The sequence below is a fragment of the Mustela nigripes genome, chromosome 14, assembly GCF_022355385.1.
Source record: "Mustela nigripes isolate SB6536 chromosome 14, MUSNIG.SB6536, whole genome shotgun sequence".
NCBI lineage: Eukaryota > Metazoa > Chordata > Mammalia > Carnivora > Mustelidae > Mustela > Mustela nigripes.
This window is the reverse complement of record NC_081570.1, coordinates 13323564-13344557: the sequence shown is the minus strand read 5'-3', so window position 1 is coordinate 13344557 and position 20994 is coordinate 13323564. Positions and strand designations below refer to the sequence as shown.

The window sequence follows — 20994 nt, the reverse complement described above, 5'->3', positions numbered from 1 at the left end:
GGTTATCCCATGACCCTGTTTGCCCCCTTGTGGTCTGGCACTGTTGGTACTGATGGTGCACAGTCACCGGAGGGGTGAGGTCCCCAGAGGGTGAGGCTGCCAGGGCCCTGGTGGGAAAGGCAGTGGCTCCCAGCTACCCTCCTAGCTGGGATCTTCCATTGCGGTGCACTTTGGCTCAAGGGCATCCTTGAAGCCCAAGTGGCTATTAGTAGATCTTGACTCGGGGGTCCTCATGTTTTGAACACTCAGGTGACAGCGTGGAAGGACACAGAGGTGCTCCTCCGCCCACCGAAGTGTGGCGCTTGTCTTGAGAAGCACATGGTTGATTGTTTCAGATGCAGGCTGAGTCAGATGCTTTTCTTACACAGCCCCTGTGTGCTTGGGAAAATGTGTGCCAGGCCAGCTTTGGTTATTCCGGATTGGGTGGTTGGGAGACATTTTCTTGAAAATGAAAGAAGCGGGCCTGTCATGTCCAGAGGAATTGACATAACTCAGTGAGCCAGTATTTTCTGAATGACCAGCACATGCTGCAGAATCACGCATGGGTAAAAGATTGAGTTTTAGTGTTAAGGACTATGGGAAGTTTATCAGGTGATTTCAGTCTTCACGTAAGAGCTGCTCTTTAAGAACCTAGAACTTGCTGAAAGTAGTATCAAAGAAGGAAACCTGCAATTAAATGAGAAGGCTATTAAAACAGTCTTCTCTGTATTTGGGTGTTTTTTGCAGTTGGGTGTTTTTCGCGGACTTTAACCCAAACATTTTCCAACACTTGGAACACAGAAGCAGGTTGGAGAGTCCAGTTGTCTTATTAAGGCAGTCATTAGGCAAATTTTTTAAAACATAAAGTAGTTCCATTCCTTTAGATGATCTTCTCATTTAGGTACATAGGTAGTGGAATTATTATTTTAAGATGGAATTGGTAAATATTTTGGGATCTCTCATGCTTAATTTTTAGCATGGTAATTATTGGTAGATAGCTAGAACCACATGTACAAAAGCTGTTTAGGGTCCTCAGTAATTTAAGAGTGTCAACAAGTCCTGAGGCCAAAAAGCTTGAGAATGGCTGGCTGGCTTAGAGTTCTGTGTGGGTCTCTCTATTGTGCATGTTCGTTCTGTTCAGTAATGGCTCTTAAAATTCTGGAGACCACTTGGGGACTCCTTGAAGGTTGACGTTTAGGAAACTGAGTTGGGCTTGGGATAGGAGCTGTTGTCTGCGGCCATAGGATGGTCTGGAGGAAGCCAGCTGCATCTGATCCTGCATAGTCAAAGCAGCGACTATAAGCCCAGCACGGAGATGCTGCTGCTAACTAAACTGGGCCAAAGTGCTTTAACAGGAACACATATTGGGGCGTGATATGAATGTTGATTTTTCTGATCTTCTTGTTTTTGTGTTTGTCCCTCTGGGGCGTCTGTGCTGTTGTATTGGAGCCCAGCTTTCATCTGTGCTCTGAAGCTCCCCACCCTGTTTGGCTTTCACACTGCAGGATGTCCCCGTCGAGGCCCTCACCACAGTTAAGCCGTACTGCAATGAGATCCATGCCCAGGCCCAGCTGTGGCTCAAGAGAGACCCCAAAGCGTCCTATGAAGCCTGGAAGAAATGTCTTCCTATCAGAGGTCTGTCTGTGTTTTCAAGACATACCCTCTTAGCCCTGTCCTGACAGCCGGGCCTTGCCCCCTTTCTTTCACTTCCTTTTCCTCACTCTTCGCTGCACCCCTGTGCCTGCCAGGGGTTGACGGCGATGGGAAGTCCCCCAGCAAGTCAGAGCTCCGCCACCTCTATTTGACTGAGAAGTACGTGTGGAGGTGGAAGCAGTTCCTGAGTCGTCGTGGGAAGAGAACACCCCCCTTGGATCTCAAGCTGGGCCATAACAACTGGCTGCGGCAAGTGAGTGACCTCCCCCTCCACCCTGTCCCCGCTGCCCCGGCCCCCGAAGCCAAACAGCACATTTCTGCTCCTCCCACGTGTCTGTTCTGCTTTTGCTTGCAGCAGAGGGATGTTCTTGGCGGCAGCCGCCAGCGTGGTAGACTGGCCAAGACAGGATTTTTCTGTGCCGTTCTCATCAAGCTGGTGGGCTTGCCACTCCCCCCCCGGCCACCTTCCAGAACTAAGCCTTGGTGCCGTCCCCCCCTTTTCGCCTCCTCTCATCTCTACCTCCTGCTGCCCTCCCTCTCTTCTTTCTAGTGAACCCTGTGAAGGATTAAAGTAATTAAGGGCATCTGTGGTTCATTAATACATAAAACGAGAAAGATACTGTTAGGCCTAAGCCGTTAGCATATCACTATCCCCAGAATACAGTTAGTAGAAATTTGTGCCGAGGAAAGGACTTGCCGGCTTCTTTCCCTAGCACAGTCATCTTAGGCGTGTTCTCCAGATTCCTTGAGGGAGAAACTTTCTGTGAAATTTCGGGCTCCTGAGCAGCCACAGTTGCATCTGGCATTAGCTGGTGGTTGTCACCTTTGACCTTTCGCTGGAGAGGTGCCCAGAGGCCTTCTGAAGGGTGGCAGTGGACTGTGCTCTGCTGGGGGCCTGGCGAGACCGGCTGTCACCTGAGCTGGGGCTTCTCTCCCGGGTCCCACAGGTGCTCTTCACTCCGGCGACGCAGGCCGCGCGGCAGGCGGCCTGCACCATCGTGGAAGCTCTTGCCACCATTCCCAGCCGTAAGCAGCAGGTCCTCGACCTCCTTACCAGGTACGGCTCAGGCTTCACCTGGGGTCAGCCTTCCCCATGTTTCCTGGAGAGTCAGTAGGTCAGGGTGGCGGAAGGCACACCTGGGCTCCGTACCCATGCCGTGCTGTGTAGAAGAGCGCAGGAACGGGAGAGGCCTAGAAGCTGAGTGGTCACGCTGGGAACAGAGCAGCAATGCCGGAGGTCTAACGAGCATATAAACGCATAGCCCATGCCATCTTCTTCCACCCTCGTGGTGGCCTGGGTTTGCTGCGGCTGGAGGACTTGTCTGCTGAAGGCAGGGTTGGAAGGCAGTGGTCTTCCAAAGCCCATGCCATCAGCCACTAAACTCTGGCACTCTTGCCTTCTCTCTGAGCTGCTCAAAACCTCTGTTTCACCTCCCAGAGAAGCACTGTGCAATCGGTCCAGAAGGGTATAGCTGACTGCATCACGTTCGTCTTTGGTGCTCCGGATTGTCCCCACCTGTGGGGAGTTCCCGAGGGGGACCTTTGGGGTTTTCTCAGGTGCCCAGAAGGAAGGGGGAGCCCAGGACAGCAGAGGACATGGGATGGGGGGAGGAGAGGGGAAGAGCTGGTGTCCCGGAGCTGTGTTCTCACTGTGCCCTGTGTCTTCTGTGGCAGCTACCTGGACGAGCTGAGCATAGCTGGCGAGTGTGCCGCCGAGTACTTGGCTCTCTACCAGAAGCTCATCACTTCGGCCCACTGGAAAGTCTACCTGGCGGCTCGGGGAGTCCTGCCCTACGTGGGCAACCTCATTACCAAGGTAGCCACCCCTGCCCTGAAGAGCCCTTCCCCAGCTTTGCTCTCATCATAGTACCCTGATGTAGATTTCAGGCTACTCCTCTTTCCAAAGAAGAAATATTTGTTGGACAAAATCGATCTTTTTGGCTCTGTCATACCAACCTGCTGGGGTATTGTGGCTGTTCCAAGTCTTTAAGCTATCCCTTAACGTCACTGCCACTTCCCTCGGCTTCTCAGGAGTTCTGCAGGGGTTCAGCTCAAGGGGTCTTTAGAATAGAACAGTGACTGTGGAGTGTCCGGTTGCTGTTGTTGGCTCCTGGACCACAGCTGGAGGTGGCCGATGTCGTCAGCAGTGCTGTCACTAATTGCTTGTCGTCCTGTGTAGGAAATCGCCCGCTTGCTGGCCCTGGAGGAGGCCACCCTGAGCACTGACCTGCAGCAGGGCTATGCCCTCAAAAGTCTCACAGGTAGACATAGCCACTGTGCCCTTCCTTTAGGCACCCTGGGTCTAGTTTGGGGGCTGACCTTAGTTCCTGGGGCACGGAGGTTGACGGTGTCCTCCTGTGTTGACTCAGCACACATGTAAGCTCTTTGTGTCCCTCTTTAGGTAGGTTTATGTTTTTGAACAGCTGTTCTCAATTGAGCAGTTCACTTCCTTGAGTGCCCACTCTGTGCTCAGAAATTGCCTTGGAATTGCTCATGACCTTTGGAAGATGTGGACCTTCCTCGCCTTCGTTCTCATTCAGAGCCCTCGCAGCAGCTTTTTCCTGTCCCCACAGGCCTTCTTTCCTCCTTTGTCGAGGTGGAGTCCATCAAAAGACACTTTAAGAGTCGCTTGGTAGGTACCGTGCTGAATGGGTACCTGTGCTTGCGAAAGCTGGTGGTGCAGAGGACCAAGCTGATCGACGAGACCCAGGACATGCTGCTGGAGATGCTGGAGGACATGACGACAGGTAGCACCGCCCAGTGGCCCGGAGCGGGGACATTGTTCCTGCTGGAGGACGGGGGCAGGCGTCTCTCCACATCTGAGGAGGGAGGGCAAGCAGCTCTGGTTCTCAGAGCTGTGAAATTCCAGAGCTGGGCTCAGTCTGTTTAGACATTTAATTAATGAATTAATGTATCTATCTAACATTTTATTTATTTGATGAGAGTGGGGGAATGCGCAGACAATGGGCAGAGCAGTAGGCAGAGGGAGAGGGAGCCCGATGTGGGGCTCCGTCTCAGGACCCTGTGATCATGACCTGAGCTGAAGGTAGTTGCTTAACTGACTCAGCCACCCAGGCATCCCCCATTTAGACATTTTATATAAGCTTATAGAACAGAAGGAACTATGTGTCCTCAGATTAGTGTGTTTTGCTGGTTCTGGAAAATTCTCTGCCATCATTTCCTCTGTTGCCTTTGTCCCGGTCTCTCTGTCATCCTTGTAGACGCCGCTCTCGCATCTGTCTCTTTACCGCTCCGTTATGGGGCTCATCTCATGGTCTCTTTATGTTGACTCTGGAGAGTTCCTTCAGTTCTTTCATTTAGTTTGTTAATTTTTTTCTTCACTGTGTTCTTTAGTCTTAAACTGTTGAGTCCTTGTGGTTCTCTCTAGGTTTTATAGTCTGTTTTTCACTAACACTTCCCATTACTCTTGTAGTTTGCAAAAATGGCAAACATTTTTGTGTCTGGTAATTCTAAGGCTTGAAATACTTATCCATTTGATTCTGCTGTTTTTTATTCCAGCTCTTGCTTCTGGTGCCTAAATCTTTTTGTATTTTGTGATTTTTGACTGTGAGCTCATGCAACTCATGTTTCAAGGGGTTTATCTCTGGAAATTTTTTTTTTTAAATTTTTCGGAAAAATTTGTTTTTATTTTAGGAAGTATGAGCGGGGGAAGGGGGCAGAGAGAGAGGCAGACTCCCTGGTCAGTGCCAGAGCCTGACGTGGGGTTTGATCTCAAGACCCTGAGATCATGACCTGAGCTGAGCTGAAACCAAGAGTTGGACACTTAACTGACTAAGCCTCCCAGGCTCCCTCTGTGGAAATTCTTTAGGAGCCAAGCCAAACACAGATTTCTCCAGTGAGGATTTGTGGCTGCTCCTGTGAAGCAGCTCCCAGCACTGCTGTCACAGGCTGGTCTTAAAGGAGGTTCTGAGCTTCAGCTTTCTCAGACCTCATAGGTAGGATGGATTTTGAGCCACCAACCCCCGAGAAGGGCAGCCTGTTAGTTCTCTCAAGGGAGATATTTTCCCCCTCTACTCAATGCCACATTGTAAGGAAAGAAATTTTGTTTCAGTGACCTGCCTGGGGGATATGGAGAGTTATTTCTAGTTGACCTTGGTGACACGGTATAGTTCTTTTGGGGCCTCATACTTTTGTTGTGAGAGAGGCATTCCCATTGGGTTCTCCACATTGGCCAACCTGGGGCTTTGCATCTAGCTTTCAAATCCTGGCGGGTTGTGGAAACCAAAGCTCAGACACCAACTTTAGAGTTTTGCTAACCTGCATAGGTTTTGAATTTCACCTGGTTTTTGGTTTTTGTTTCATCTTTGCTAGTATGGCAGTTCACTGATAAACATTATTTAATATTTTACATTATTTTTAAGCTATGAGGAGTGAGAGTAGGTCAGGAAGTGTGGTCTGCCACGTTACCAGACACGGAGGCCCTTTTGATGTATTTTCATCATGCCATGCTGAACGCACAGCCCATCATGGGGCTTGATCCCAGGACCCTAAGATCACTACCTGAGCTGAAACCAAGGGTTGGATGCTCTGCCAGCTGAGCCACGCAGGCGCCCCACAGTTGGACCCTTTTGAAGCACAGCTCTTCCTTCTTCTGTGACTTGAGATTATCTCTGGCGTAGAGAAGGCCGTCCACCTAATTGTTTTAAGACTGAAGCTCAAGTTATAACTTGCCTTTGATTTTCCTGGAGTACAATTAGGATTATTATTTGACATTTTGGAGTACCTGTTTTAGGCAAGGGGGATACTAGCTGAGTAAAGCACAGTTCCTTTCCTTGAGGTGATCATTTGAAGAGGAAGCAAGAGGTGTACACAGCCAACTATGATGGACTGTGTTGACTTGGGTGCTGGGGCTTTCATATGGAATGTGGTCTGAGCATCGAGTCAGTTAGCTTCAAGTTTCCAATTGAAATATTGATACTGCCATGGAGGGCATTTGAAAACTGACCAGGAAGAAAGAACCGGTTGGTGACTGTACTTATAAAGTCTCATTGGGTGTGTGTGTGAAGCTCTCTCCTAACTGACGTGGCCACTGATTTCTGGCAGGTACAGAATCGGAAACCAAGGCCTTCATGGCTGTGTGCATTGAGACAGCCAAGCGCTACAACCTGGATGACTACCGGACGCCTGTCTTCATCTTCGAGAGGCTCTGCAGCATCATTTATCCTGTAAGCGGGGCTTCTTCCTGTGCCTCCAGGGTTTCTGTGTGTGCCATTCTGCCGGGAAGCATCTTGGTCATGGGCATTCTGATCAGCTGTCGGCCATTTAATCGGCATTTTAGAAAGCTCCACTGATGACACAGTTTCCTAATTTTCCTCCTCCTAATGATGGGAAATCTGATGGCTTTCCTTTCGTGGTCTTACTTCCTAGATTTAAGGTCTAGGTCAGTCTTCTTAAAAATGGTGTCTAACCTCCGATTGCTAAGATCCTGTTGCTTTACCCATTCAATATGTTATGAAAGACGCAGTATGCAGCTAAAGTGAGAAGAAATCACTCTTCTTTGTTACCACACCTGTATTTGATACGTACACACACGTTTGTGTGTGTGTTTCTCTCGCCTAGCTATCCAAGAGCATGGTGTGGTTTAACAACAAGGGTGAAAACCACCAGCGTCATCAGTTAATGATGAGAGGTCTTTGGGGTTAGGCGCACCTGAGCTTTATGTAATAGAAGGACCCTCCTCTCGACGTGGGGATTATCAGTGGCAGAGTTGTCCAGCTGCGGATGGGTTAGCATTGCTTGAGGCGAGCAGGAGGGAAGCCCCCCTCCCCTTGTTCAGCACCATGGCTTGGGTGCATTGCCCATGTGCTCATTGTGGTAGGCTTTCTCCTCTCCCACCCTTGAGTTTCAGAGGAAATGCTTGATATTGAAGGCTGTTTGAAGTGCATTTGGAATCCATTCTGAGTTTCCTATCATTATATCTTAAAATGTGTAAGGGGCCGGGAGAGTTTGTGTTTCTCTCAGTGTCCTTGGAACGAAGTAGCGTTGTCTAAATCTGAAAGGTCTCTCCTGTCGTTCTGTGATGTCTTCTGCTGTTCCTGCCAGCGTGTCCTTTTCTCTGTCCTTCAGGAGGAGAATGAAGTCACTGAATTCTTTGTGACCTTGGAGAAGGACCCCCAGCAAGAAGACTTCTTACAGGGCAGGATGCCCGGGAACCCATATAGCAGCAATGAGCCAGGCATTGGGCCACTTATGAGGGATATAAAGAACAAGATTTGCCAGGACTGTGACTTGGTGGCTCTCCTGGAGGATGACAGCGGGATGGAGGTAACAAGCATAGGATGTTGCTACCATGGCTAAAAACTCGGGCTGGGATCATATCCAGGTTCCTCCCTACTTAGTAGCCGGTTAACCCTGGGCAGGTAGTTTGCTTCAGCTTCCTTTTTATAAACGGGGCCAGTGGGTCCCACCTACGTACCTTACCTGGTGTTAAGGTTAATTACCTATAAAGGGCTCTGCCCAGTGCCTAGCATGCAGTAAGCAAATGGTTAGTGGCTCTTGCTTATCACGGAGTAGGAGTTTGTTATTCTTACTGCTCCGACAGAGACTTTTCAGAGATTCCAAGTTAATTAAGCTCCCTAAAACTAGTATAGTGGCCCCTGTGAAGATTTCTGGCCCTTGTCTGATACCTTGTGGTAGACGACCTTCAGGGTCTGGCCTTGTCACCTAGGGGTGGAAAGCATGTTGGGGAAAATAGAGAATGGTTTTTCCCCTGAGGGGGTCTCTGGGTGGGATCCTCGAGTCCGTGGTTTGGGATAAGGGTGTTTGCTGCCTCTGAAATTGTGTCCCAGATTGTGTGTGTTGTGCACACACGTGTAGTTTTTAGAGATGAGGAGTCGATGGGTTCAGAACACAAAAACGATGAGTTATCAACCACTGCTTCAAGTGTCCTTTGACCTTGAAATGTCCTTGCCTTATAATTATTTGGAATAACAGCTCATCTCCTCTGCTGTTCAGCTTCTAGTGAACAATAAGATCATTAGTTTGGACCTTCCTGTGGCCGAGGTTTACAAGAAGGTCTGGTGTACCACGAATGAGGTATGTGCTTGTTTCCTTGCGTGGATGTGGGGTTTTACTTTTCTGACTTAATGTGGACTTGTACCGGGAGAAGGCACTGTTAATCATCGCTATCCCGCTGGTGACCGCACTCCCACAGCTGGCCTTCCCTGTTGGTGGTTGTGGATAAAACCAGTCGTCTTGTTCTCCTTTTGAGGCACCCGACTAGAGGTAGAAGAACTTCAGGGAAAGATGAGCGTTTCTGACCGTGTGTGGTCGGACTGGGCAGTGTTGGAGGAAGCATGTGATGGGGTGTGCTTGCTTTATACCCTTTATACCCTTTATACACGGACACTTCTTGACTGAGACGAACTCTCTGCTTCTAGGGGCCTGGTCACTTAGAACATTTTCCTGTGGCGGCGTCAAGGAGCGCGCATGGTTCCGTGTTACTAGCCGGGGAATTGAGACGCAAACAGGCAGTTGTTCTTGAGGAGGGGGAAGGGAAGTGAAGGACACTCGCTGCTCTGGTCCTTTGGCCCCTCAGTCCTATTTGACCCGTCCTAAGGGTCTCAGATACTCCGCTTCCTCCTCCCTCCTCTTTCTCTTCCCTTTTTCCCGTTCCTTCCTTTCCTCCTCTTCTGTTTCTTTCCCTTCCTTCTGTTTTCTTTGCGTTCCTTTGGTGGGGTAATTTTTAGTCAGTGAGTCAAACAAGGAACCAAAAGTAGGGCGAGCCAGTGTGCTGCTGAAGCACGGTGAACTTTTCTGTGTTTAGTCGCAGTATTTCTGGAGAGTTTAAGACACTACATTGGTAATGTCTGCTAGTATATTTTGGCCTTCAGTCTGACACAGGCTCTTGCTTGTTTCCTTTCTGTTCTGCTGCTGTGCTGGGAGTCCTGGTCAGTTGGTACTGCTGCCAGTTGGCAGAGGTCCACATCGAAGGTTGCCCCATCTAGTGATCTTGTTGTTGACACTTGAGCATCAGTGCAGAATGGTACAGATGTGATCCTTGGTACACAAAAAAGAAAGACCAAGCTTGTATGGCTGCCCTTGGAAATGGTGGCACGGAACCCAAAGAACATCCATGGGCAGCTCCCCTTTTGAACCACGAGGCAAGGAAGAAGTTGAGGGGGCCCTGCCTTTCACATTAGGACTCAGTCCACCGATGGGTTCTTCTGGCAAAGTCCAGAGTTTGTGGTACCTTTTTATCAGGGCCTTCATCAACTTGCTTTTTTTGCTCCACTCTTCTGTTTCATAGATCAACAGCCTGTCTCCTTAGCTGCTGGCTAGAGCCTGTTCCATTTTCCTTTTCTTTTTTAAGATTTCATTTATTTGAGAGAGTGAGAGGTGCTCAAGGGAGAGAGAGAGACAGAGCGCACCAATGGGGAGAGGGCCAGAGGGGGAAGGTGAGAGAGATCTCCAGGAGACTCCATGCTGAGTGGGGAGCCTGACAGGGATTCAGTCTCATGGTCCTGAGATCATGGCCTGAGTTGAAATCAAGAGTCAGACGTTTAACAGACTGTGCCAGCTAGGTGCCCTGAGCCTATTCTGTTTTCTCTGTCTCCGTTTTTGCCTTTGTTCTCCTGTTGTTCTTTCTGTAAGTTCCCATTGGGCTCCCATAGCTGGGAATACTTCTACAAGCAGCCTTTCTGACTGGGAGGTTCTTTCCCACAAGGGTTTCCTCTCCTGAAGCTCAGCATGGGGCTTAGGGGCCGGTAACTGAATTAATGTGGTGCTTGCTCTTCTACTTCATTTCTTACAGGGTGACTTCAGACCCGTTTCTTATCTCCAAAATGAGAACAATGTAGATGGGAGAGTGCCTAACTTAGTACCCAGTGTACAGGGACCTGTCACGATCCTCCAGTAAAGCCTTGAGTAACTTGGGAAGAACTCTTTCCTTGTTACATGGTTACACGAAGACCTCAGGATCGGATTATGCTCTTGCTTTTGATTCCTGAGTCTTGAATCAAAGCTCTTTGATCTGATTGATCTTGCTTGTGTTGGTTCTTTGGGAAGTAGTCCCCGTTGGTTAGAATTCATGCTCCTGAAGGAGGCACAGGCTTGGAATTAGACTGTGCTTATCATTGGATAACTCTGAAAAAGCTGCTTCACCTAGTGTAAGAGGATGATGTGAAGTGCTGGGTCAGCATAGAACTTAGCACAGAGTAAAACACTCAGTACATGATAGTGATTATCGTTGTTACGTACAGTTTTAATGAAATTAAGCAAGATTGTGTTTATAAAATGTTTCACACAACTCCTGGCCCATAGTAGACACTACGTAAAATTAGCTGCTTTTCTTCTACGTGAATTGCAACACGCTTGGATTCTAGATGTGGTTAAGGTCTTGTAGAGAAATAGAAGAATGAGGCCAGATGTTGAGTCCCCTACATTTACTGGACCTGTTTACAAGCATCTCTGTCCACTGCCTCTGCTCAGGGGGAACCCATGAGGATTGTGTACCGCATGCGAGGGCTGTTGGGCGATGCCACTGAGGAGTTTATCGAGTCCCTGGATTCCACTACAGGTAGGCCCTTCCCACAGACACTGCTGCGCCTTGGGTGGGGGGGGGGGTCTGGGGCAGTGAGTGGTTCCCGACCTGGGATTTAGGGGTATTCTGAACACATTCTTCTCTAGCTCCATCTGGAATTGATGGGAGGTTACTTCTCCAACTGAAGAAAAGTGCAGGCATCTATGACTCGATTCCGATCCCTCGGGAGTTAAAACAACAAATTAGGGATAAAGTGTAGTTAGCAACACACTTGAGTTCAGATTTATTTTTAGTCTAGATTGTGTGTGTGTGTGTGTGTGTGTGTTTGTTTTGTGGTGGTGGTGGTGGTTGTGGTTGTGGTGGTTGTATTTTCACATACAGTAGTTGTAATTGGCTTCAGTCTTGTAGTTTAATATCCAGTTTCGATACTTCCCATTGCTACTTTCTATTGCTTTTCTTGGAGATAAGGAAGAGGGAACTAGCTCTCAGCCTGGAAGAGGATTATCTGTTTTCTTCCATCCTTCCCTTCCATTTCTGTTTGGCTTCCCTTCTCCCTCAGATGAAGAAGAGGATGAAGAGGAAGTGTATAAGATGGCTGGGGTGATGGCCCAGTGTGGGGGCCTGGAGTGCATGCTCAACAGACTGGCTGGGATCAAAGATTTCAAGCAGGGACGCCACCTTCTCACCGTGAGTTGGGGGCAACAAGGTGGGAGCAGCCCTCTGCTTTGAGAGCAGCTCTTAGGGAGAGAAGCTTGTGGCCGCTGTGCTGTGTAACTCTAGAGGGCGGCATGGTGCCACAGGCCGGGGCAAGCCAGCCCAGGGCCTGGTAGCCTCCCTGAGCCCTCTGGTCCCTTGGGTGTCCTGTGTCGTCGGTGTCTCCCACGGTCCCCCGCTTCTTGGCTCTCGTCTCCCCACCAGAGCCAGTGCACTGGTGCTTTCAGCTGCGTCTCTTCAGTCACCTGTGGAGCCAGTTCCTGCCTGTTTTTCCTCGCCAAACTGCACTTGAGTCCATTATTTCTGCTGTTGCTTTTTAAATTGATGTTCTAGGTAGTTCTTTCATTTTTTTGGTAGGATCTTGCTTGGATCTTCATTTGTCTCCTAAGGAGTAGAGGATCCCAAAGGCACCATAAATATCACACTATTATTTTCGGGTCTGGAAGACATGAGAATGTGTGTTATTATAATCATGTTTTAACTGACCTATGTGAAGATTTTTTAAAAAGCATTAAAAGAATTAAAATCTGAAAATGTAGAAAAACCTTTCATATTTTGATAAAAGGAAAGTCTTACTTGATAAAAAAATAAATGACCTATGTGGTTCTGAGTTCCCATAGGCCATGATCTTTGGGACTTTCTGTTTACTCTTAGAGTCTGAGTTAGTAGTGGAATTTCCTCGAGACAACAGAAGTGTCACCTGTTCTGCTGGGAATCGGTGTCATTGTTATACTTTTAGAGATAGTAGAGACATGCCAAGCCCACGTGGACTGTTGCCAGAGAACATTGCTATTTAAGATGCCAGTCTGGCTGGAGAGCCTCCTCACCTTACTATATGTCTTCTCAAGAAACACTTTTCCTTACTGTTCCTACAATTCGGGAAGAGTGCCTACTGATTGTACATGACCCCTCTAAGACATTTTTTTCTTGCTTGTCCCCACGTTTTATACTCTTAGTTGGCCTCTTGAGTTTTGACCGGCTTTTCTTGGCAGGTGCTTCTGAAATTGTTCAGTTACTGCGTGAAGGTAAAAGTCAACCGACAGCAGCTGGTCAAGCTGGAAATGAACACCTTGAATGTCATGCTGGGGACCCTAAACCTGGTAAGGAGTATGGGCTGCAGATGACAGAGTGAGCCTCAGAAGTCCTGGGTGGAGGAGGGGCATCTCAACTCTGGGCTCAGATGAAATGGGTTTGTGGCCTTTTCAAACCCTTTATCTTTATCTGGATGACTGCCCCAGAGCATGGATCATTTAAATTGTCTCTTTTCCTGCTGGCTCACCCCTGTACTGCTGCCAGGACATGTAAGACCATTCCTGGTCCCTTTCCTGAATTCAGATCAGAGATAAGAGGAAGTTAGTCTGTGAAACAGTCCAGACTGCACAGCGTTGGAGAAGTAATACCAGTGTCCTCGGGTCAACCAAGATAGAGATCTGGAACATTACGATTTCATTGTCTGCAAGAGTCCACACACTTATCTCTCAACACACACACACACATAGACACATAGACACAGACACACGCACACACAGATACACACATACGCGCACACACACACACGTCTTTGGCAATAAGTCCAGGAAGGATATTGGTGAGGAGCAAATGCCATCAGCAGTGAGTGGTTGTGGTCTTACACTCAGAGTAACTGAGTCTCCTCCTGCAGGCCCTGGTAGCTGAGCAAGAAAGCAAGGACAGTGGTGGTGCAGCTGTGGCTGAGCAGGTGCTTAGCATCATGGAGATCATTCTGGATGAGTCTAACGCCGAGCCCCTGAATGAGGACAAGGTGCGTGGGACCAGTCCATCTGTGTGCAGACACTGGGGGTACATACTGTGTCTTGTTGCGAGCAACAGGCTTGTTTGTGTGTCCAGCTGTGTCCCCCAGGAATGACTGGACGTGCTCTGGTCGTAGAAATGACAAAGCTCAACTAATGGTGATGTGATGGCATTGAAGCTTGAAGTCTGTGGCTTTGGAGGAAACGACGCCGCTAAGGATATTCTTTGACTTGCAAGCTGCTCGTTAACAGACTGCTGGCGTGTTCCAGCTGATCAGGCCTTAGCCCGGCCCCTCATTGTCCAGTAGCGGGAACTCCCAGCCCAGAGAAGTAAAGGGAGCTGTTCAGTGTTCTGTAGTTGGCTGCTGGCAGAGTCCGGCCGAGAACCTGGGTCTCCAGCTTCCCAGTTCAGTGTTTCTCCACTGATTTCACCCTTCCCTTCTCCTGTCCCCGATGGTACTCAGTGTTTTGGCTAGAGGTGTGAACAAGTTGAGTATGAGGCAGCCTTTGTTTTCCTGGGAGAGGGGAGATTGTATTAATATTTTTGACTGAGACTATGAGTAGAGCCACACAGAAACTTAGAAACTAGTATCAAGTTAGAACTCACACTGTTCATTAATCTCCAGGAAGTACTGAGACAGTTTTTCTAGGCAGCTTCTGATGGAGGTAGGTGACATCTGGGGTTCAGATACTGGCTGGCCAAAGCCCTGTCCCTGTTTCTGAGCCTTTTGTCCTCTTTTCTACTGCAGGGCAACCTCCTGCTGACGGGTGACAAAGATCAGCTTGTGATGCTCTTGGACCAGATCAACAGCACCTTCGTTCGCTCCAACCCTAGTGTGCTGCAGGGCCTGCTCCGTATCATCCCGTACCTGTCCTTCGGCGAGGTGGAGAAAATGCAGATCTTGGTGGAGCGGTTCAAACCATACTGTAGCTTTGACAAGTATGTGCTTGGATTTCAGATGGCCACGTGAAGGTCCTCCCCAACACCCTGAGCTAGTTCTGTGAGACTTAGGAGAGGAATCGTGATTTCTGTTAGATTTTAGTTTGCTTGTCCCACCTTTAAGGGGTTCATTGTAAGTGGGGAGTCAGTATGTTGTGTTGGCTCAGCAGAGGGGGTGAAGGGACTGGTGTGATGGGACAGGGGCATGACAAGATGGAGAGAGTCATGTGTGCGACAACATGAAAACGCGAGAGAACCTTGGGCATGTGGGAGACATAGCAGGTAAGGAGGAGTGACAGGAACCAGATCAGCGGGCTTCTTGTATCATGCCAAGAAGTCTAAACTCGATCCTGTAGACTATTGAAAATCGTTAACCAGGAGGACAACATGATGCACATGTGTTCTCTCCTTCACACCTGGGGCTCTGCTCTGTGCTCCAGGTACGATGAAGACCACAGTGGCGATGATAAAGTCTTCCTGGACTGCTTCTGTAAGATCGCAGCTGGCATCAAAAACAGCAGCAATGGGCATCAGCTAAAGGATCTGATTCTCCAGAAGGGAATCACCCAGAGTGCGCTGGACTATATGAAAAAGCACATTCCCAGCGCCAAGAAGTAAGAAACAGCTCTGTCAGGGTGACCACTTTCCTTTCCTCTTCTGGTTCCTTTTCTCCATTGCTGTGGCCTAAAGGTCCATGCAGTCCCCTTTGACCCTCCTTAGGGTCTCCCTCCCCTTCTAGAAACCATCAAAGTGACACTCAGCCACCGCAGAGCCCTTTGGGGCTGGGAACGGGGTGGGGGCAGCCTAGTGGTTCCTGTTTAGAATACTCACTTCCGTCTGGCTGCCTAGCTGATCTGGGTGATGCTTCGTGATTCTTGAAGGTCTTCTGGAAGGGTCCCCTTTAAAGAAGCTGGAATAGAATCAACAGCTGGTTTTTAGGTAGGTTTTGCTCCTCTGGCCTGCTAATCAGCTGCTTTTCCTTTTCAGTCTGGATGCTGACATCTGGAAAAAGTTCTTATCTCGCCCAGCCTTGCCATTCATCTTGAGGCTTCTTCGTGGGCTGGCTGTCCAGCACCCTGCCACCCAGGTGAGTGAGTAGCCAGTGTGCCCATGGACCTCACTCTGGAGGCGGGACATGTATGCTGAAGGAACCACACACTGTGGTCTCATTGTCGTGGCTGAATGAAGAGAACCACCTTGATTAGCCTTAGGATGTGACTTCCCCCAGCATGTAAGACCCCTAGAGTAGAGGGGCCTCTCAGGGGTCATCTTCCTGATTCAGCTCTGTGTGGAGAGGAGTAACTATAGTGACTGACTTCATCTTTGACTCTTTCTTACATGGGGCTTTATTATCCCATGGGTCAGCTAAGCAGTGGTGTAGCTGCAGGTGTGGCTGGCCGGAGTGTGAAACAATCATGATTTCTGGCTGTAGTCGTTGGGGTCATTTGGGACATTTACAGAACCATCACCGCCCTCTCCTGCTCTGCTTCGGGCAGCTGGAAACTTCGTTCTCAGAGAGACCCACCATTCCATTCTGCTGCTTATCCCTGATCTATCTCCCTGCACTGAGTGGGAGTATCTGGTACCCCTCATAGATCGTCACCGGCCCAGACAGGCGGTCAGGCTGGAGTTTTTCTAAATTAAACTTCATTTTGAGGTAATTGTAGGTTTACCTGCACTGGTTAAGGAGAAATCCCATGTACCCATTTCTTGATGATAACATTGTATGAAGCCATATACAGTATCACAGTTGGGATATTGATACTGATGTAGTCAGGATTCACGGCAGTCGTCATCGCAGAGATTCCCTCTTAACTCCCTTTTGTACCCTCATCCACCCTGCCACTGATCCCCGGCAGCTCCTGATCTGCTGTCCGTGGCCGAAATCCTGTCCCTTCAGGAGTGTTACGTCAGTTAGCACGGAGCCTTTCGGGCTTGGCTTTTCTCACTCGGCATCGTTCTGGGGGCTCCTCCTGGCGTGTATGTATTGACAGTCTGTTCTTTGTGTTGCTCAGTAGCGTTCCGTGCTGTGGGTTCCGCAGGCTGCCCCACCATTCACCCGTTGAAGAACACTGGGCTGTTGCCAGTTTTGGGAAGTCACAAATGAGACTGCCGTGAACATTCACATGCAGTCGTTTTGTGTATGTGTAGCAGTCTTCATTTCTCTGGGGTGAATGCGTACGTGTGGAGTTGCTGGGTTGTACGGTGGTGGCGGATTTAATTTTATTAGAAACTGCCAATCTGGTTTCCAGAGTGGCTGCCCCATTTTATGTTCTCACGAGCAGTACGAGTGAGCTGCTGGCCCTGCATCGTCACCGGCATTTGGGGGCACCTAGACACTTCGATAGGTAGATGGTGATGTCTCACGGAGATTTTAATTTGTATTTCCCTAATGTTTAATGGTGCTGTACATCTTTCCATGTGCTTTGCATGTCTTCAGTGACCTGCCTGCATATATCTTTTGCCCATTTTCTTTTTTTAAGATTTTATTTATTTATTTGAGAGAGAGTGAGAGAGAGCATGAGCGAGGAGAAGGTCAGAGGGAGAAGCAGACTCCCCGTGGAGCTGGGAGCCTGATGCGGGACTCAATCCCAGGACTCCAGGATCATGATCGGAGCCGAAGGCAGTCGTCCAGCCGGCTGAGCCACCCAGGCGTCCCTCTTTTGCCCATTTCCTAATTGGATTTTTTTTTTTTTTTTTTGGATACTGAGTTTTGAAAGTCCTCGTGGCTGGTTTTTTTTTCTATGAATGGTGTTCTTCATGGAATGTAAACCCATGTTCTTACTTGGTGATCGGTTCTGATAGCTCATTCCAAAAGTAGGGTAGGGTAGCTTGGCTGTAGGATTCTTACGTCTCACCCAGTCTCTGGTGTTTTAGATTTCTGTTCAGTTTGATGGGGGTGTTCATAATTAGCACACCTTTGTGGAGGTGATTCTTCTAGCATGGGAGTCGCCACATACCTTAGTTTCTATGCTTCTGTCTCATCTGTTTATATGCCGGTAAGTCCAGGAGTGGGGCTGTGATGTGGCCATGCTCGGGCCTGCTGATTTCCAGCCTTTGGAGTTACTAAGTCAGATGACTTTCTTCAGACGAAGACTTTAGTTAGGGAGTCGGCGTTCACACTTGACCAGCGGCATGCTGTTCAGCGCTTGTTGTGTACCTGTGACGTGGTAGGCCAAGGTGACACTGGCGACCAGGGTGGTCATAGCCTGTGCCTCTGGGAGCTCACTGGTGGAAGGTAGAGCCACGTACCCGGTGACGAGTACAGTGGGAAAGGGGCCAAAAGAAGGAGGATGCTTTGGAAGAAAGGATGGCATCTGCGAAGGTTCAGGAACAGAAGGCCGCTGGGAGTGCTCGGGAGTTGGTGGCGGACGGGGCCGGAGAGAGCCGACCCTGATGCAGCATGGGACCAGGGCACAGTCTCCAAAGAGAGGAGTATGTGTTTTCTCCCGAGGGCTGTGACCCAGGGCATGAACTGGAAGGAGGGGAGATGACAGATAGGAGAGACAGTTGGTTGCCTTTTATCGTAATCCAGGTAAGAGGTGAGGGCAGCTGAGCTAGCGCGTGAGGTGGACAGTGGGCGGGGCTCAGCGCAGTGTGGGAGGCAGAATGAAGGGGATTTAGGGATTGGTTGCACATGAGGGTGAAGAAGCTGGATGAGTCAAGAACTCTGCTCAGTTTGGGGTTGGGCGACAGGGGAGTGATGGTGCCCCTGAAGGATATCCTAGGAAGTTCGAAGCAGGAGGGCTTGTTCCGTCAGACTGCTGATGTGCGTCTGCTCGCCCAGTTAGAGTGTAAGCTTCGGGAGGATCAGGCCTTTGTCTCCCCAGTACCTGATGCACGGCTTCCTGTGGATGTGTGCACACGCACGCATGCAGCGACCGCCCAGCGAGAGGCTGTCGGGGTGCTTGTGCACGGGTTCCCTGGAACATTGTACTGTGGGCTCAGCATTTACGAGCAGGAGACAGGAGGTGACCTGTAGTTTTGCTGAGGTGCAGGTTGGAAGCGTACCGGCTATGAGGACAGGTTTATAAGCCGCGAATGATCTCAGTTGAGTGCTAAGCTTTCACACTGCAAGTTGGTTCTATTGTTTGGCATTTATTGTCAAATCCATACGGTAGTAATTACCATTAACATACTTATGCAGGGGGTGGGGGGATTTTGGTGGGACAGGGCTCCTTCTCCACTCACCTGGAGAGCTTTGTCAAACCTGTCCTGGTTTCCGAGTTCCGTTCTCCTGCCCATGTCAGTGACATGATGCAGTCATACAGTGACTGCCAGCTTTCTCAAACACGGGGGTTTCGGGATGATAACTATTTGTTTTTAAGATTTTATTTATATTGTCAGAGAGGGGAGGAGAGAGAGAGGTAGGCAGAGAGAGAAGCAGGTAGGGGGAGAAACAGATTCCCCGATGAGCAGGGAGCCAAATGCAGGACTCAATCCCAGGACTCTGGAATCATGACCTGAGCCAAAGGCAGACGCTTAACCAATTGAGCTACCCAGGTGTCCCTGGTGATAGATGTTTTTTAAAAAGTGTTTTCTTATCCCCACTCCCATTTGTAGTTGTATCTCTAGCATCCCTTGGTTGAGAAAATCCTGTGTTCCTGTGTTTGGTGTGGACACAGGGCTCCCAGAGGAAGAACTTAGCATAGTCCCTATGAATGTCAAGGTCTGCTCTACTCGGGTTCCTGAGCCCACCACGCAGGCCTCATTGGGTGCTGCTGCTGTAGGGAATCTTACCTGAGCCCCCTTCTCTTTCAGTGTGTTGGGTGCTTTACATCTGAATATTTGTGACTAATTCTTAATCTTCACTGCAACCATGACATTATTCTTTTTATTGTATTTTTTTATTTGTTTAAAGATTATATTTACTTACTTGACAGAGACACAGCAAGAGGAGCACTAGCAGGGGGAGTGTGGGAGGAAGAAGCAGGCTTTCTGCTGAGCAGGGAGCCTGACGCAGGGCTCCATCTCTGGATCCTATGATCACGACCTGAGCCAAAAGCAGCCGCTTAATGACTGAGCCACCCAGGCGCCCCATCCTCTTTTTTTAAAATTTTGTTTATTTGGGGGGAGGGGGTGACAAGCCAGAGGAGAGGCAGAGAGAGAGGGAGAAGCAGACTCCCTGTTAAGTATGGAGCCCGATGAGGGACTCGATCCCAGGACTCCAGGATCATGACGTGAGCTGAAGGCAGATGCTTAACTGAGCCAGCCAGGTGTCCCCACTATCCCCTTTTATAGATGGGGGCACTGGAGCCAAAGAGGAGAGTGACCTGTCAGAGGTCAATGACAGGGTCAAACCCTCCTCCATTTGTTGAAAGTTTTGAAGCACACAAAGGATCTGATTGAAACTGAACAGATGACATGAGATTGAGTACAGTCTGTTGAGTTTTCTAAACCTATAAGCTCCTGGATAGAATACTTGTTTACCTAACTGGAAGCATATATCTCCCCGGTCTCTGCTTGGTAGGTTCTGATTGGCACAGACTCCATCACAAACCTACATAAACTGGAGCAGGTGTCCAGCGATGAGGGCATTGGGACCCTGGCGGAGAACCTGCTGGAGGCATTGCGGGAGCACCCTGATGTAAACAAGAAGATTGACGCTGCCCGCAGGGAGACTCGTGCTGAGAAGAAACGCATGGCCATGGCAATGAGGCAGAAGGCTCTGGGCACCCTGGGCATGACGGTAAAGCCACTCTCCAGGAGTCCCCGTGTTCTCGTCTGTGCTGCTGAGGAGGAGATAGCCATGCTTCAGGACAGAGCTGGGTTGGGGACAGTGGAGGTGAAGGCTGGCGAGGAGTAAGAGGGAACCAGGTGTGCTAGGCTCCGTGCCAGGTTCTTTACCTCCTGTGATCTTCCTGAGAGCCCTCAGCAAGATGTGTGACTATGGTCCTGCTGCACAGATCGGACTCAGAGGTTAAATAACTTAACAGATTCAGGGAAACACTAAAAATGGGGATGATAACCCTTGCTAATGGAGGATTTACTGTTTGCTAGGCCCTATGCTTAGGTACCTTACTTGTAAGACTTTATTTAAGCTCTCTTGTGGTTCTGTGAGGGTGGTATTACTGTATTCGTTTTCTGGTTGAAGTAATAGAGGCTGAGAATTGAAGGAAGTAGGCCAAGGCGCATGCTTAGTAAGAGGTGGACAAGAGCGTGAATGCACGTCTCTTGGACACAGTAGTCTGCTCTTGTTGCCCCACGTTGGAAGCAGCAGTGGTTCTGTGAGTGCCTTCTCCAGAGCAGCAGGTCGGGTGTCGGCAGCTTGAGAACTCCCATGGGAACCGTGAAGTGAATCCTAGTGCTAAAACCCTTGGTGGCTGAGACTTGGGAGTGCTGGCACAAAGAAAGGGGGCTTTTCTGGTGGCGCATGGCAGCCTGCAGGAAGAGAATAGCAGAAGAATCTGGGTCTTTACCCTCATTGGAAGCCACCT

The 20994-nt window shown here is 49.3% G+C and overlaps 1 protein-coding gene across 7 annotated transcripts in view; it reads left to right on the top strand.

Annotated features, from left to right (window-relative positions):
- Positions 1-20994, top strand: part of UBR4 (ubiquitin protein ligase E3 component n-recognin 4) — a 134488-nt gene that overhangs the window by 100696 nt on the left and 12798 nt on the right. For all 7 annotated transcript variants that reach the window (XM_059376425.1, XM_059376421.1, XM_059376423.1 and 4 more), the window contains 17 exons: positions 1485-1614; positions 1728-1885; positions 2580-2689; positions 3307-3448; positions 3812-3893; positions 4206-4379; positions 6697-6818; positions 7720-7917; positions 8608-8688; positions 11083-11170; positions 11694-11821; positions 12841-12948; positions 13509-13628; positions 14367-14557; positions 14998-15171; positions 15545-15644; positions 20028-20246. In XM_059376425.1, coding sequence (XP_059232408.1) covers positions 1485-1614; positions 1728-1885; positions 2580-2689; positions 3307-3448; positions 3812-3893; positions 4206-4379; positions 6697-6818; positions 7720-7917; positions 8608-8688; positions 11083-11170; positions 11694-11821; positions 12841-12948; positions 13509-13628; positions 14367-14557; positions 14998-15171; positions 15545-15644; positions 20028-20246 — 2325 coding nt within the window. The remainder of the gene's footprint in view (positions 1-1484; positions 1615-1727; positions 1886-2579; positions 2690-3306; positions 3449-3811; positions 3894-4205; positions 4380-6696; positions 6819-7719; positions 7918-8607; positions 8689-11082; positions 11171-11693; positions 11822-12840; positions 12949-13508; positions 13629-14366; positions 14558-14997; positions 15172-15544; positions 15645-20027; positions 20247-20994) is intronic.